We start from the raw sequence: 17,215 nt of genomic DNA, 5'->3' as shown, positions 1-17,215 counted from the left end.
CCCTTTTTCAGACCCCGAAATTGGTCCCAGAGAAATTGGCCTGCATAATAGTTGCAATGGTAATTCTGAGACGAGTTGGGGGTCCGCAGGGGGAGCTTCTGGTGACTAGGGCCGGAGTTTGGGCCCCCATTGGCTTAGCCCCAAGAGGAAGTAGCTGTAGAGGCATGTCAAGGTGAAACCAGGCCCGGGCTGCTGCTGTCGCTGCTGCCACTTTGGGTCATGCAGAGGCAAGGAGGCAGCTTGGAAGTGCTGTTGACTCTCACCACACGCTCCAGACTCGAGGCAAGACAAAGTCAGACCCAGATGGCTGCTGCCACCGCTCGCCTTAGATTCCCTTGGGGACACCCCAGCCATCCCAGAAGAGGAAGCAGTGGTGAGCAACCACCTCCACCGCCGCCCCATAATTCACCACATAATGGTCACATGCACACCCTTTTTAGAAAGGAAAATTCAGCACAGAAAACGTGACCATTACGTGGTGAGATACGGTAGATGTTTGTTTGTGAAGTAAAAAAACAACAACCCACAAATATATGAAGGTTTTCTAAAAGCAGAGTTAGTACAAACACAAGTTTACCTAGGGCCTGACCTGTCCATTCAGAAGAATAATCAAAACCATCTGGAGAATAAACCAAAAAAAAAAGGTTAATATTTCAACTGGTTAGTTACATCTATGTGTCCTTGTGAACCTCATTTCATAGATTTCTTTGAACACATGTGTAGGAAAATAGCAGGCAGATACTGTCTGAGGGCTTTCAACTGGACAAAATATCCATTATGATGAATGGGGAATGTATGTTTGAGCATGAGACTTGTAGTTTGATGCATTTTCCTTTTACTGTTAGTCACCTTGAGTGATATTCCATCGGAAAGGCGGAATATAAACATCCTTAATAAATAATAATAATAATAATAAACAGTGCTGCCAGTGAATGAAGGAAGACCTAACACTTCATCCATCAATAATATTAGAATATAGAAATCAACTGACTTAATGTCACTTTGGTTTCTCACGCTTTAGAAAAATCTTTGGATTTCAGTTTCCATTTTTATCTTTCATTTTAAATGAGAATAATCATCCTAGGCATGATATGATTGTTTGGACTCCACAGTACTTTCCCTTGTTTAGAAAAAAATCCCCTAGATCTTGTAGAAACTCTAATATTACTCACAAACATTTACAAGGAGGGAGGAAAACAAGTTATTTCTCTTCTAGGAGAAAAGTGCCAAATGCCAGAGAACCAGAAAATAAGAATATAGCACATTGTTAATAGTGTTTGAATGAATGACAATAGTATTCAAGCTAACGCGGGTTCAATATGTCTTCTTAAGGGGACTCTTTCCTCCATACCTTCTTTCATTTATTGCATAAGTAGATAAGAGCCTGCTGGATCAGACTAATTGCCATTTAGTCCAGCATCCTGGCAAACCAGAAGCCCATGAGAAGCACAAAAGCAGGACCTGAGGGCAACAGCACTGTCCATTCAGAGGCATACTGTCCCTGTACAGTGGAGGTGGAAAATAGCCTTCATGGCTAGTAGCTACTGATACGATTTAGCCCTCCCTGACTTGGTCTAATCCTCTCCTAAAGCCACCTAAGTTCTTACGGGAATGCATTCCAGTTTAACTATGGGCTGTCTGACGAAGTACTTGCTTTCTGTCTGTCCTGAAACATTCAAGTTCACTAGATGTCCACAAGTTCTGGTGGAAGAAGGAGAAGGAGGAGAAACATCTATCCATTTTCTTCATGCCACATGTAATTTTATACATCTCTATCATGTCTCCATTTAACCCTTTTCTCTAAATTCAAAAGCCCCAAGCGTGTAGCCTTTCCTCCCAGGGGAGTTGCTTCATCCCCTTGATCGTTTTGGATGCCCTTTTCTAAACCTTTCTAGCTCTACAATATCCTTTTTGAGGTGAGGCAACCAAAACTGTACACAGTATTCCAAGTGTGGTTACAATGAATATTTGTATAATGGCATTATGATACTGATGGGTTTATTTTCAATTCGTTTGTAAATTACCTCTAACCAGACTGATGATGATGATGATAATGATAATAATAATAATTTACTACTTATGCCCTGCCCATTTGGCCGGGCCTCCCCAGCCACTCTGGGCAGCTTCTAACAGAATATTAAAAACACAATAAAACATAAAACATTAAAAACTTCCCTAAAAAGGATTGACCTTTTTCACAGCTGCTGCTGCTGGGTTGACATCATTATGAAGCTACTGTATCCACAACAATCCCATGGTCTCATTCCTGATCAGTCAATGGCCGTTCAGACTCCATGATCATATATATGAAATTAAGACTTGTTCGCCCTAATGTGCATCAATTTACACTTTAATGTAAGTTGTATTTGCTAATTTACTGCCCATTCACTCTGTCTGTAGAGATTCTTCTGGAGCTCTTTATGGTCTCTTCTCATTTTGAGCACCTCACTGCGCACCCCAACACTAAATTGATTATGAACAACTTAAAAAGTACAGACCCCTTCACAGACTTCATTTTTTACATCCTTCCACTGCAAGAACTGTCCAGTTTTTCCTGCTCTCTGCTTCTTAACCAATTACTGATCCACAAGAGGACTTCTCATTTTATTCCATTACTGCTAAGGTTACTCAGGAGTCTTTTGGCACACAATAGATGTGCATATACTCACTTCACCACTTGTCTCAAATTGGGCTTCTGTATCTATATTTGTATGCCATGCCACAAATTAATTTAGCAGATACTCTGCAGATGGTGGCATTTACGAGAAACTGGGGGAATCTGTATTTTGAAATCTCAACGTTTTTTAGCAATAGAAAACTTCCTTGTTGCATGCCAGTCTAATAGTGCACCATCAAACAATGCAAGCTAGTCTCTAGGAGCCATACAGGAAGCTTCCTACATAGAAGTCTCCCACTGTGATAATTCGCAAGAGAAGGGATGGAAAAAAGAAGTGGCAAAGAGATTTTGAAAAAGTATTTCAGATGCTGCTAGGCCAATTACCTTTCCCTATGCTTTTTTTTTTTAAAAAAAAAATCAGATTAGCAATCTTGCTGTTGAATTGGCCAATTTACAGATACTACAGGAGATGGAGTATCCAGGCAACAATGTGAAGGTTGCTGGGGCTGAGCGGAACACAAATTATTCTGTGTAGTTTGAAAGCTTAAGCCTCCAGAGACATTCTTAAAAATTAATTTCCATAAAAACATGGAAATAATAAAAATGCAAGAGATTAATTACACTACTTGCCCTTTTTAATACCTTGGGGGTGTAACAATGCTTAACTTGATGCTTTCATATGTCCAAAAATAAAATTTAAAAATCTTATCAACAAATGTTTAGCATGTTGAAGTGAATTATCGAAAAGCCTATAACTCTAACCGTGGCTAGAATCCAATTTATGCCTTTGTACACATGGAATAGCTTTTGATCCAGCACAAATGCCATAAAAATAAGAGAGAGGGAGGCAATTTTTGCTGATTCCCCTTCTGCTGACATCTTGCAGCCTGCTCTGAGGATCTCCTAAGTCTCTGGGGCTAATTTATCAGGGCTGTTGGGGCTACAGGGGGAAGACAGCCAAGAAAAATAACATCTGCCCCCCTTTTGTTTGCAGACCCCACCCATGGCTCAAAGATTATTCAATGAGTGCAAAGGCACAAACTGAAATCCATCCCATATTTTTACCAGTTGAACTAATTTTCTTTTTCATTTACAGCACTTCCAAGGTATTGAAGAAAACCCTCCAACAGAATGTTCTGCCAATCAGAGGATATTCTGAAATGCATATTGAGTACAAAAGTTTGACATCAACAAGCAGACCTCCCATTTTAAGCTCCCTTGACACAACAGCTGCTGATCAAGAGATTAAAGGGGAAAGAAACACATGGCGTTAGCTTTTGCCTGGTGGAACTCTAACTGCTCAAGAAGTTTGCTTACAGGAGTTGCTGGGAGGACATCAGACAAAAAAAACCCTGCTAGAATAATTTGTACACTATATACATGAGCACCTCTGAATGACATCCACAGAATGAAAACTTACCTGACTAGGTTTCAAAAAAATGTTAGTTTTGCCATTGTTGTTGTTGTTATAGCCATTGAAGTATCAGATAACAGAGCTTGTATTTGCCTCTTTTAACTGGTATATACATTTCTTTTCTTTTTGCCATTTCATTACTATCAACTATAAAACTAGATATGGGACGCGGGTGGCGCTGTGGATAAAACCTCAGTGCCTAGGACTTGCCGATCGTATGGTCGGCAGTTCGAATCCCAGTGGCGGGGTGAGCTCCCCTCTTTCGGTCCGAGCTCCTGCCCACCTAGCAGTTCGAAAGCACCCCTAAGTGCAAGTAGATAAATAGGTACCGCTTTATAGCGGGAAGGTAAATGGCTCACCAGAGCAGCTTCGTCATGCTAGCCACATGACCCGGAAGTGTCTTCGGACAGCGCTGGTTCCTGGCCTCTTAAGTGAGATGAGCGCACAACCTTAGAGTCGGACACGACTGGCCCGTACGGGCAGGGATACCTTTATAAAACTAGATAGGGACGTGGGTGGCGCTGTGGTCTAAACCACTGAGCCTCTTGGGCTTGCCGATCAGAAGGTCGGCGGTTCGAATCCCTGCGACGGGGTGAGCTCTCATTGCTCAGTCCCTGCTCCTGCCAACCTAGCAGTTTGAAAGCACGTCAAAGTGCAAGTAGATAAATAGGTATTGTTCTGTTGGGAAGGTAAACAGCGGCTTAGTCATGCTGGCTACATGACCTGGAAAAACTGTCTGCGGACAAACACCAGCTCCCTCGGCCTGTAAAGCACGATGAGTGCTGCAACCCCAGAGTCGTCTGTGACTGAACTGTCAGGGGTCCTTTACCTTTTTTTATAAAACTCGATGGTGGCATTCTGAACAGATTTTAATCAAGCAGGATATCTTTCACATCTGAAATTAATATAAAGGCCAAGTATGATGTATCTAAATCCTAACACACACACACAAATAGAAAGCTAATTATTCTGGTGAACAGCTACAAAAACAAGTTTTCTCTGTGGAAATCTACCTTGATTTGAAAATGTTAATTGAAATTTGACAGGAAAAATCCCCAGGGACTTGGTCTATTTTCTTACATTCATTCTTCACTATTTATATACCGCACTTCTTAATTCACAAAGCCCAAGCAGGACCCCTTAAGCTATCCTGCATATCCATTAGAAGTCCATAGGGCTGCAGCATAATCTGCGTAATTAATGAACTCCATCTGTGGAATACTAAATGGAATGGAGAATGGGGTGGAATACAAATGGGATACTTAACGCAAGACAAAGTCCAAAGAGCTTAAACAAATACAAATTATAATGAAAAAATAACTGATCTTAAACAGCTGTCAGTAGGAATGTACGTGTGGCAGTTCTACCATTGTTTTAATTCTCACTACAAACAACTGTACTTTCACAGAAGTCACTATGTCATTATTAAGAACTTTCTTTGCTACACTACAAGCCTAACTAGAAAGTTCCTAAAATAGTCCTGCAATTATTTAGGGATAGCTCTTGCTCAATTTGCCTCCACAGCTGCTGATCCCCTCATCTCCTCTCCCGACATCACACAATGAAGTTCATCTCCCTCTCTTCTAGCTTTAGATAAGCCCTTTAACAAGGCTTTTTTTAGCCGTAACTCACCAGAACTGAGTTCCGCCACCTCTTTGGTGTGTTTTGGCAGCCTTTTGTGGCATACTAGCAGCTGTGTGCATGTGTCGGAGGTTGTGGGGCAGTGCGTTTCTCCCTCCTCCCCAAAAAAAGGTTTTGCTCCCCCTGAAAAAAATCTCCTGTCGGTCAAAATACCTCTTTTTTCTAGAAAAAAAGCAAAAGAACCATGTGTGCAGCCAGCACGTAGGCACATTGCAGAAATTTGGAGCTAATATGAATGGCTCCCCAAGAAGCATGTTCTGTTCGTGGCAGGTGCAATCTGCAACCTGAATGCTTGCCCAGTAACAACTTCCATAGAAATAGTTGTGTTCAACTCTTGCAGCAAAAAATAGTAAAAACATTTGGTGCATCTTAAAGCCTAACCAATATATTATTGGTTTGATGGACCAGAGTCCAATTCATTTGATGCATGTTATCCTATGGTTGCTAGGTATATCACTGTTTTACACATTTATCAAAAATAAAAAGACTATGCCTCAGTGGAAGTACAATTCAAAAGAAAGGATGTGTCTGGTTACCAGTCACCCTATTTCAGCGAGGGGCAGGCACAGAGTGCCTCTATGGGGGCTCTATCCAATGATGTTTCAGAAGCCACATTAAACAATTATAAAAATTCCGTATGGATGAGCATTTGAGAGTCCACCAAGTTTCTCTGCTTGGTGAAAAGAAGTCAACACAGCACCTTTTCAAGGAATGCCAGGAATGAATTAGTTTAACATATCAAAAGTCACACATATCACACTATTCTCTTCTCAGAAGATGTTATGGTTGTTCCCGAGTGATTGGTGAGAACAACTAAATCAGGAGATCTGAATAAATTTTGATGAAGTAACTCACTGGATATAATAAAAAACTGACCTTCCAAATTCAATGTATGGTGGGCCTCTCTACAGTGTGATCTGCTGATTTTAATTGCAACTAAGTTTTATACAGCTTCTAAGGGTTTTTTTTTTTAAAAAAAAAAAGGTTTCTACCCCTGTCACATGCACTTGACAACTCTGCAAAATATTTTCTTTAATGCTATACAGCAAGACATTTTAGAGCCAAGACTGATAAACCCTGTAGGCTTTCCAAATGGCTTTGAATTATCTCTCTTCAATTAATGCTTCATTCCCTAGAGTAAGTTCATTAAAAAATCCTATCACTGCAATTAGCACATTACTAACTGCTTATCCTATTATAGAATTTAATTGCTTACTGTGGCCAGTACCCTTTGGTAACACCAAGTAGGTTCAACCCTAAAAACATTTAATATACATTCCCTGTTTCAGGATTCTACAGTTTTGTTTGTGAAAATGTGTTTACCGCAATACGCTGTTGGTTGTTTCTCTCCCTCCTCCAAATTCAATTATATGCAATTTTACAGATATTGAACACTTGCATAAAAAGATTGTGTTACATTCCTCACCTTTGGATAATGGTATACATTTAACACAAACCAGGATTGGTCTTAACTATTATCTTTATAATTATGATACAACTTCATTCAACATATTACTTGTCCTCCTTTAGCAATTCTAGTTAATCTTCAAGCATGTATTCTGACCCTTTCCGTAGCATCAAAAATGAACTTTTGTTTTCTAGCTGGCTATCTTGACAAAACCATCAGATAAGTACACTAGACTCCCATCTGTGATGCCAATAAGCAATTTATAACAGGAATGTGTCATTTACGGTATTTTAACACCTCTGAATGCAGTTTATTAACACAGAATTCATAGTCAACATACTTGCATTTCATAAGGATCTCACTATTGTTGAAGGAGCACACAAAGTGTTCAAAAATGGGGGGGGGCGGGACCACTATTCTCAAACTGAGCTGACAAAACAGCTAACATTACAGAAAGATAACTGACAAACAGAATATATCAAACTGTTTTAAGACTGTGAGTGGATGAATGAAGAGACAGGGAGATTCTGTGGTTCTGTGGTTCTCCTTGCCTCAAAACACCCTGACATAGAAGGAGAAAAAAGCTTATGATGAGTTTGATTGCTTACTGTGGCAATGATAGAGGTGGAAAAAGCATTTTTTTTCTCCTCAATCATTTTCCAGAGGAGCATATCTGAGTGCTGCAGGGCTAATTACCATCTGGCCAAGGTAGAACTCAGTTGCTAGCTGTTACACATTTGCAGGACACTCTGAGGGTGAGATTGTTCGGCCCTTGTGGTTAACATACAGGGTCCCATATTGGGTCCCATCATATTGGGTCCCATCTTTCTAGATGGCTTTCAGTTATTGGAACCTGAGAATACAGATGGGGTTGGCACTTGGTCAATTCCAGCTGACCACTGACCAGCATGGAAAATATGTCCAGCTCAGAAGGGCTGTGGATGAAGAACTCTGCCCAAGCAGCTTAATGGACTGGACGAGGGTTAATAAACTAACATTCAACCCAGACAAAACAAAGATACTCTTGATGAGCGGTGGTCAACCTAGCTCTGGAAGGAGTTACATTCTTCCCAAAGGATCGGGTTCACAGGGTGCTTATTGATGTGACACTGCCTTAAGAGGCTCATGTGGCCTCTGTGGCTCAAAGCACCTTTTTATCAACTCCAGTTGATAAACTAGCGTTACTATACATCAATAGAGATAGCTCAGTTGCAGTTACAGGTGCTCTGGTAACTCCCAGAGGTAAATTTAGGATATTGCAATGTGGGCTGCCTTTAACAATGGTCTAAAACTGTTGATCTGAAACAGGGACTGGATGTTTATATCATATTATGGCAGGGCTTTATATGCAATACTGGCTTCCAGCCTGGGTCACATTTAAAGTGCTGATTTTAATCTTTAAATCGCTTAATAGCTTGGGACTAGGTTAGCTAAATGGGTGGCGCTGTGGGTTAAACCAGTGTGCCGCTTGGGCTTGCCAATCAAAAGGTTGGTGGTTCGAATCCCCGCAACAGGATGAGCTCCCATTCTTCGGTCCCAGTTCCTGCCAACCTAGCAGTTTGAAAGCACACCAAAAAAAGTGCAAGTAGATAAATAGGTATCGCTCCAGCAGGAAGGTAAACGGTGTTTCCGTGCACTGCTCTGGTTTCGCCAGAAGCGGCTTAGTCATGCTGGCCACATGACCCAGAAAAATTGTCTGCGGAAACAGACAAACGCCGGCTCCCTTGGCCTGTGAAGCGAGATGAGTGCCGCAACCCCAGAGTCATTCGCGACTTGACTTAATTGTCAGGGGTCCCTTTACCTTTACCTAGAGACCACCTTATTCTGACTATGCCTAGTGCATTCCGTAAGATCATCATCAGAGGCAAAGTTCCACATGTCCCTAGCAAACAAGGTGAGAAGATGGAGAGGGGCTTCTCAGTAGTGGAATGGCTTCCAAAGAAGCTCACTAGATGTCTTCCTTTTGAAAGTCTTTTATTTACTCAGACCTTTTAAACAACTTGTATTATAAAACAGAAGCAGAACAAAACAAGTTCTGTGGGGTCTTAGTAATTGAGGTGCACTTATTTTATAATCTGAGCTGCTAACTGATTTTATTTTCCTTTGCTCTAAAGGAGAGCTTTTAATGCTGCATTTTATTGTCTTTATTGCCTTTTAATGTAGTTTAGTATTTTTTGTTGTCTGAGTCGACCAGAGAGTTTAAACTGATGGGCACACAAACAAATTCAGTAAATAAAATAAGGTTCCATTATTTATCTTCACTTTCATCATGCCTTGAACCTTTAGAAATCTTTATGCAAGAGATGGAAACAGAGGAGAGCAGAAAATAGCTGGTATTTTGTGTGAACATATAGACTAGGTACTACAGATAGAAAGGACTCTTTTAAAGTATGTACGTCTCTACTTGAGCATGTGGAAATCCAATACAGAATGTCCATGGACTATTTATGGGTACTTGCATTCTACTGAACAAATAAAGCCTAGAGAGAAATGGTAAAATCCAAAACTTTTACCTGTTTGGCACTAATGTACAATCAATGTCTGGCCTTTTCGTTTTGGGAATGGCATAAAGAGGATATCGGTCCCCATGGCGAATCAGCACATGAACAGAATTCAGTTTAAAATAGTGAGGTGCATGACCTATAAAAGATACATTAAAATTGATTTAAAACAACAACAATCAGTTTTAGAAGTCTAGAATTCACCAAGTTCATATATTCAGCTACATACAATATAGGCAATAAAGGAAAAAAACACATAAGCTGATCTTTACAAGTCAAAAAATAAACAGAACATAAACACACACAAAAGCAAACATCCAACAGCAACAAAGATGCATTATTCTAATATGCTATAAACTGTTAAAAGAAGACAAGAACAGGGAGGGGGAATACAAAAATAGGAAAAGGATTATCAGATATACCGTATATACTCGAGTATAAGCCACCTTTTTCAGCACATGTTTTATGCTGGGGGGAAAAACCTCAGCTTATACTCAAGTGAGGGTCCCTGGTGGTGGTGGAAAAATGAGCAGCCCGAAAGCAGCCCTTTTGGGCTCCTTGTTCTTCCTCCGCCGCTGCCGCCACCAGCGCACTGACTGCACTGACTGCAACTGAGCCAAGTAGGTGCTGAGGTTGTCAAAGCTTTGCTTTTTACCTTATTTACTATAGCAGCTTGCTTCTACCTGGAAATTTTTTAAGAGCACTCTGTATCAAGAAAGCGTGCATTTGAAATTAAAACACCAGTAATTACACAGAAATAAAGCAGCAGACGCCAATGCTGTAACAGGTTTACCTTCCATACTGCGTTCAGGTATGTTGGGAATGTTACAATAAAACTGGGCTTCGAAAATTGGATCTATAGCAGGTGTCTCCGTCAAAGGATCAGGCATTATTCTCTTTCGATTCTTGGAGCCAAGATCATCTTCTTTAACAGGGTTAACAGGGATCAAGTGTACTAAAAATACAAATAAGCAACATTCACATCATTTTGCTATTGTTGCATTATGTTAAAGCAACATTCGCATCATTTTGCTATTGTTGCATTATGTTAAAGCTCTATTGTTGCATTATGTTAAAGCTCTATCATTTGATTCAAAATATAAATACAAATGTTTTCCAGGATATCCCTATTACATTAGGCATACCATAAGTGTGACACACAACAAGGGGTGGGGGATTGGAAACAGGAAAAAAAAAAAAGAAATGTGGAATCATCACAACTGATGCCCGGCTACTGAAATATTTTCCACACCGCTAGATTAACCTAGCTGATTTCTGTGGTGCAAGCGCAATTTACCATATATTTCAAAATATACCTGGAATCTCTGCCCATCTGCTATGATCCCCAACCCTACTCCACAGTCCTACAATAGCACCTTTAAAAGGGGCTACAAATTCATAATATGTTCTACAGTTACACAAAAATACAAATACTTGTAATAATAAATGTTCCTATTTTAATAGGAAGAATATACGCATTACAGTGGCCACAATAAAAGCTACTTCTAAAGAAAGAAAGACCCATGCAATAAGGCAAATCAATATTACAAACTTGCATTTCAGTATCACTGACTATGTCTTATATATATTTTCAGTGGACTGCAAAACATAAGATATATTTACTTTTTGTCCGAAGCATAGTAATCAGAATAGGAAGCAATGTAAGCATTACAAAAAGGCATAGAAGGAAGAAAGCAGCTGCAGCAAAATCATCAATTTTAAAACATTTACCTAAAATTAGAATAAAAGAAAGGAAATCTGTTTCCCATTTTCTTTTTCCTTTGCAACCACAAACGGTCCAAAAAGAGTATGCAGAGAAAGTAGCCATTTCAGTCTGGAATTTTTTTCTTAGTGGTAGCCTTAAATACAGACTGTTCTTTCAGTTCCATGCAACCAAACTGTTTAAAACTTTTTCACTGACGTAGGAAGTAGGTCACACAGCAAATACTTTTTCAAGTTACGTGGCAATTTTTCATCAGCATGGAAGAGAAAATATGCATAATAAGAACTATTCAAAGTTCATTATCCCTCTCCCCTAAAAAAGGGGCTTGTGGTTTCCAAATCTTGCAAAGTAGTTTTCACTAAAATATACCAATGCAGAAAAAAGTAAAACACAAGTAAGAGACTAATTAGCACAGAAGCAGATTAAAGGGTGGATATATGCTACGTAAAGAGAGGGGATGGTTAATTAAGAAAACCCAGTGGCAGATATTATGCCCCCTTCCCCAAAAAACCCAGCCTGGAGGAGACAGATAAGGTGCATATGGATTAGACAGCTGAATGGGTAAATGCCAATTCAGACACAAAGCAAACCTGAGAATGCACTGCAGAAAATCTTACCATCTGCTATGCCAATTTAAGGATTACTATCATGCCAGACTCAATTATAAAGTTGTATATTTGGGACTACTTAACATCTTTTATGTCAATTGCTTGAGAAAAATGAAGGAATAGTAGAACTTCAAGTCTACTGCACTCCACCTACTTAATGGGGAGTAAGCCCCACTTAATGCAACAGGACTTACTTCTGAGTAGCATAATTAGGATTGTAGCATAATTCTAGACATGGGTTGTGGTGAGCTCTGAAGGAGTATTAGCTTTCTTACACCACAATTCCATCTATTTGTCTACTTGGAAGCAAATTCATTGGGGCTTACTTCTAGGTAAGAGGGGCCAGGATTACAGCCTGTTAGCATCCCAGTGCATACAGACCATTGGTGGATGTTTCCTAGTTGCTAACTTTTTGAAATAATTCAGTCTTCATATTGCCAAACAAACAAGTTGGCCACTGGATACACTCCAGATTAGGGCCACAGTGGAGGGCAAAGGATTAATGCCATAGTACCACAGAGCCTAGGACTTGTCGATCAGAAGGTTGGCGGTTCGAATCCCCACAACAGGGTGAGCGCCCGTTGCTCGGTCCCTGCTCCTGCCAACCTAGCAGTTCGAAAGCACATCAAAGTGCAAGAAGATAAATAGGTATTGCTCCGGCGGAAAGGTAAACGGCGTTTCCGTGTGCTGCTCTGGTTCGCCAGAAGCGGCTTAGTCATGCTGGCCACATGATCCAGAAGCTGTACGCTGGCTCCCTCGGCCAATAAAGAGAGAGCACAGCAACCCCAGAGTCGGCCACAACTGGACCTAATAGTCAGGGGTCCCTTTACCTTTACCCTTTACTACTCCATTACAACAGAGATCCAAGGCTTATTGCCAGCATTGTCAAAAGAAGAACCTATTCAGTTTAATGAATCCTCCTTTGACAATACAAATTGAAGGTGCAGGAGACTCAGTCCAGATCAGAACCACAGCAGGGAGCAAAGAGTTAAACCCCCTCTAGCCCCCACCCTAAACTAGGGCCCTGATAAGGCCCCAGTGTGATCAGGGGCAGAGACCATCCCCACTTTGAATGCAACTCTCCAGGGGGAAAGTTTTTTCACCACTACGCTATACAGTGGCGTAGCGTGGGTTGTCAGCACCCGGGGCAAGGCAAGTAATTTGCACCCCCTAACCCGTGGATTTGCGCCCCCTAACCCTAACCCCCAGATGTTGCGCCCGGTGCGGCCGCCCCCCCTGCACCCCCCACGCTACGCCACTGATGCTATATGAAGAAAGGATGTGAATGTTAACAGACATGTAAGATCTCGTGAGCTATCCTCCTCCTATCCCCTAACATGTCTTTCCCATCTCCAGTACCCCAATTCCATTCAATCCTTCATTCCTAGAGCGGCCCTGTTTTTATTGTGCTGCATTGTCTAGCAGGTCCATTTCCTATCAAAGTAAGAGAAAACAGGGAGAAATCGCAAACAAAACTTCTTTGAAATGCCAAACTTTCAATTCAAAATGTGTCTATGTTCAAAATAAATGGTCTTTAGTATATATTTTGTGCTTAATATAACCTTGCATAATTCACACAAATAGAAGACACCCTCCAAAAAGAAAAAGGGAAAAAAAGATTACTAGATAGATCTTTCAACTCTCCTTGCAGAACAGGGAAATAAAAGGATTTACAGAAGCAGATGAAACCAGAAATAAAGTAACATTGTTCAAGTACACACTTTATTTAAACAGAAATGCAAACGGAGAATGAAACTGTTTACTGTGCTTATATACAGGGGACCTCAAAGTAAACAAATTGCTAAAGAAATGCCTACATTTGCACACTTGACAGCAGACTGAGCAAAGTCTTTTTTTGCCAAGTCAATCAGGCAACAAATGTGCTCCAGCAGCTTTAGAGGCCTCTCAGTTTACAGTAAGACAGTTACAAATATCACAATATTGTGACACTATAACAAGAGACTTGTGTGTAGTAGCTAAATCAACAAATTCCATTACCTTTGACAAGCATGAAAATAAAACTATATTAAAAAGGAAACCATCAACAGCTTCCTAAGTTTGAGAGCAAACTTGCAAACCAAGCATTAAGTGACACGTACTTATGTTGCTGACAAACTAAGTACAGTGGTACCTTGGTTCCCAAATGGCTTAGTTGTTGAACAAATCGGCTCCAAGACGCCGCAAACCTGGAAGTGAGTGTTTCAGTTTTTGAACATTTTTTGGAAGCCGAACGTCCGACGCAGCTTCTGCTTGAGTGCAGGAAGCTCCTGCAGCCAATTGGAAGCCGCGACTTGGTTTTCAAACGGTTTTGGGAGTCGAACGGACTCCCGGAACGGATTAGGTTTGAGAACCAAGGTACCACTGTATCCTCAGTAAAGGACAATTTTCGAAAAAGTTCTGTGTGTTTTAGTTGAAATCATTCAGATTCTGCATGATTTATTTTGGCTGGCAGAAGTTCTCCAAGACCTCAGGCAAGATCTGAGCATTGCTTGGAGTGATCCCTTTAAAACAGGGGTGTGTTATCTTCTGTCTGCGAGCTGAATTAGTCCTGGCACAAGTCCCAATTGGCACTGTGAAGCAGTTCGTCCAAAACCACACCCACCTGACCCACACCTGGTGTCATATATGACGCCAGGTGTGGGTCAGGCAGCTGGAGGAGGAGAGGAAGACAAAAGGGGATGAAAAAGCTCTGAGTTGATGGGGGGGCCCTCTTCCCATCCTTTGAACTCCCTGGGAAGCTCATGAAACCTGGTGCACCTGAAACTGAGTGTAAAATGTGCAGCTGAATGGCAGCCTGATGGACTTGGCTGCACTACAGCTGCACAGCTTTGGGCAGCCTGAGGAAGCACCATTCACCTTGGGCTTGTGCATAAGAAGCAAGTCTAGAGTGAGAAACCAGGAGGATGCCTGCTGTTTCCAGGAACTCTTCTCACTGTTTTTGTTGGACCCTGAGAGAGAACCCAGAGGCTGAGAAGGAGCTTGTGTCAGAAGGAAAATGAACCTATATTGATTTATATATATTTGTAACTTTGTCTCAGTGTAACATTTTTATATGTTGCTGTGTATTTGCGTAATGCTTTGTTTAAGCCGTTTGTAGAACTTCAGTTTTCTGTACACCACTTAGAGATATTTTGAATATATTAAGCAGTATAAAAAAGGAGGAACTATTAAAATGTTCTCCCTATTGCTCCCTGGCAACAGAGGCTTGCAGGCACTACCAGAGGCACTGACTTCAAGCCTGATGGACTTGGCTGCACTACAGGGTTCCTTGTGGAATAGCCAGCCTCATAGAAACAGCTCCTGCACCACAATTCATTGGTGTCAACGGGAGTCCCCCAACCCCCCCCCCCCCAAAGTGCACAGCAGGAAAATGTTCCTGATTTTCATTTCAACCATAGATTGGAATGAACCTTCCTTGTGTACTGAGGTCCCAATGAAAACTACCTCCCGCACCTAACATTTTTGGTTTTAAAAAAACATGATAACTGTTACTTACATCTTAACATACCCTATGCATTTTCACATGCCTCCTACAGGTTAAGAAAAGAGAGACCAGACAATATTGATAATTTTTAGCCAGTTATAACTGAACATAAATCAGCATTTTACAATGCATCTCACCCGCCCTGAAACTGAAATAGAAATCATATTCTTATCTCACATGCTAATATGTGTTCATGGATATAAACAGCAATCTTCATCCCGCGAACATGTCTTATGCTCAAGGCACAACACAGGAAGTACTGAGCCACTTTCCAACCATTTTCTTTTAATTACCTCTATAAACATTTGCCCGGGGGTCTAAAGATAAAATTTATCACCAGCCATAGCAAGATTCCATCATTTTAATCCTCCTTCTGAAAGACATTAGCAATATCCACATGTACCAATGAGGCAGATTACACAGTGATAAGACAGAACAGTATGATTGCTTTTCAACGTGCAATACTTTGCTAAGAAACTCATTACACATTTGGAGAACACAAGACAGACAAACACACCGCAGTAAACATCCATAAATTATGACTTCTGAAATTATTTCCTGTGTATCTAAAATACAGTAACAGAAAACAGATTTTTAGTTACATTTTTAGAAAGAAAAGAAATTGCAGAAAAATGATCCTTAGGGGTGAATGGTCGTACCATACAACTCCAAACAAGATCAATTTACTGGGAACTGGGGTGTCTGGAAAGCTCTAACACAAACGGCAGTAATGCAAAACAATTCAACAGCCTCACTTGTTGGTTATCCCCAGTATTAGTCCAGCTAAGACAAATTTCAAAATATGACTACACTGAAATTGCAGCAGATCACTTTTGCTTACCCAGCAATGGAAATTCAAACACAAGTACAGAAGAAAATGCATTGGTTAAATAACAAACTCTTCCCATGAGTTATTTAAAATCTCAGAAAGACCAGACATATGTCATATCTCTGCCAATCCTTCCCAGCATTTCCCATTGCTTTCTTTCCCAAACATACCAGCTGAGACCCCATCTTTAAATTTCTACTGTTCCCAGTGGAGGCTTCCAACTATGTTTGGGAACCTACAATGCCACCTGGAATGCAAGGATGAATGGATTTTACAACTTCCTGAACAGATTTACCTTTTAGCTGAGTGGTCTTTTATCACACATTGAATTCAAGGTAATGAGACAATACAAATGGACACTGTGATGAAGTGAATTTACCAACTTGGGAGACTGGTCATAGGAGCTGCCTAGTCTGTCTGAGAGGGAAGCTCCTTCCTTCTTAACAGATTCCAGGAGTGGCAGGCAAACATAGCACAACCATCACTGGCCATTAACTCCTTGGTGGCTGGCTTTCAGGCCATTAGATCTCAGGAGAAGAAGCATTCAGTAATGAGACAACTGATCTGGTATAAGTTCTGTACTCTACGGCTGTATTGCTCTTTCAACGGCCATTAGGGAAGTAGAAATACTTAAGTAACAGCATATTTAAAGTTTAGGAAGTAGATTTGCTTTTTTGTGAAACTGCTCCATAAGGTTACCTTCTGTTTTTCTACTGTAAGCCATTCCCTTTGAGTCTATAAAGAAAACCTATTGAGTGCTTTGATAACCCCATTTTGTGCTGTTCAGTGGGATTGCTCTCTGAAACAGCTCTCCTTCCCTTTCAAACCTGCTTACCAAGTAAGAATTCTTAAGAATTTAAAATGTGCCGCTGGTTCTGACAAGGAAATGTGGTGATGGCAGTGAAACTACCCAGGCTAAAACTAGCCATATTTCCATTTCCCATATTCCCATTCACTCAATCATTGGGGAGACCCCTATATACTTGAGGA

At 40.7% G+C, this 17,215-nt stretch overlaps 1 protein-coding gene across 2 annotated transcripts in view; it reads right to left on the bottom strand.

Moving 5' to 3' along the window:
- The window catches only part of PXYLP1 (2-phosphoxylose phosphatase 1), a 63,861-nt gene that overhangs the window by 10,981 nt on the left and 35,665 nt on the right, over positions 1 to 17,215 (bottom strand). The window contains exons 1-3 of one of the 2 annotated variants that reach the window (XM_083742114.1): positions 11,313 to 11,583; positions 10,375 to 10,536; positions 9,594 to 9,720 (exon numbers count right to left, since the gene is read on the bottom strand). In XM_083742114.1, the coding sequence (XP_083598240.1) occupies positions 9,594 to 9,720; positions 10,375 to 10,536; positions 11,313 to 11,409 (386 nt within the window). In that variant the 5' untranslated portion in view covers positions 11,410 to 11,583. Of the gene's footprint in view, positions 1 to 9,593; positions 9,721 to 10,374; positions 10,537 to 11,312; positions 11,584 to 17,215 lie in introns of those variants that run through there. The other variant, XM_083742115.1, reaches the window with a different exon arrangement.

This window comes from Podarcis gaigeae (genome assembly GCF_964106915.1).
Source record: "Podarcis gaigeae genome assembly, chromosome: 5".
Lineage (NCBI taxonomy): Eukaryota > Metazoa > Chordata > Lepidosauria > Squamata > Lacertidae > Podarcis > Podarcis gaigeae.
Note: the sequence above shows the minus strand (reverse complement) of the source record. Positions and strands in the feature narration are given on the sequence as shown.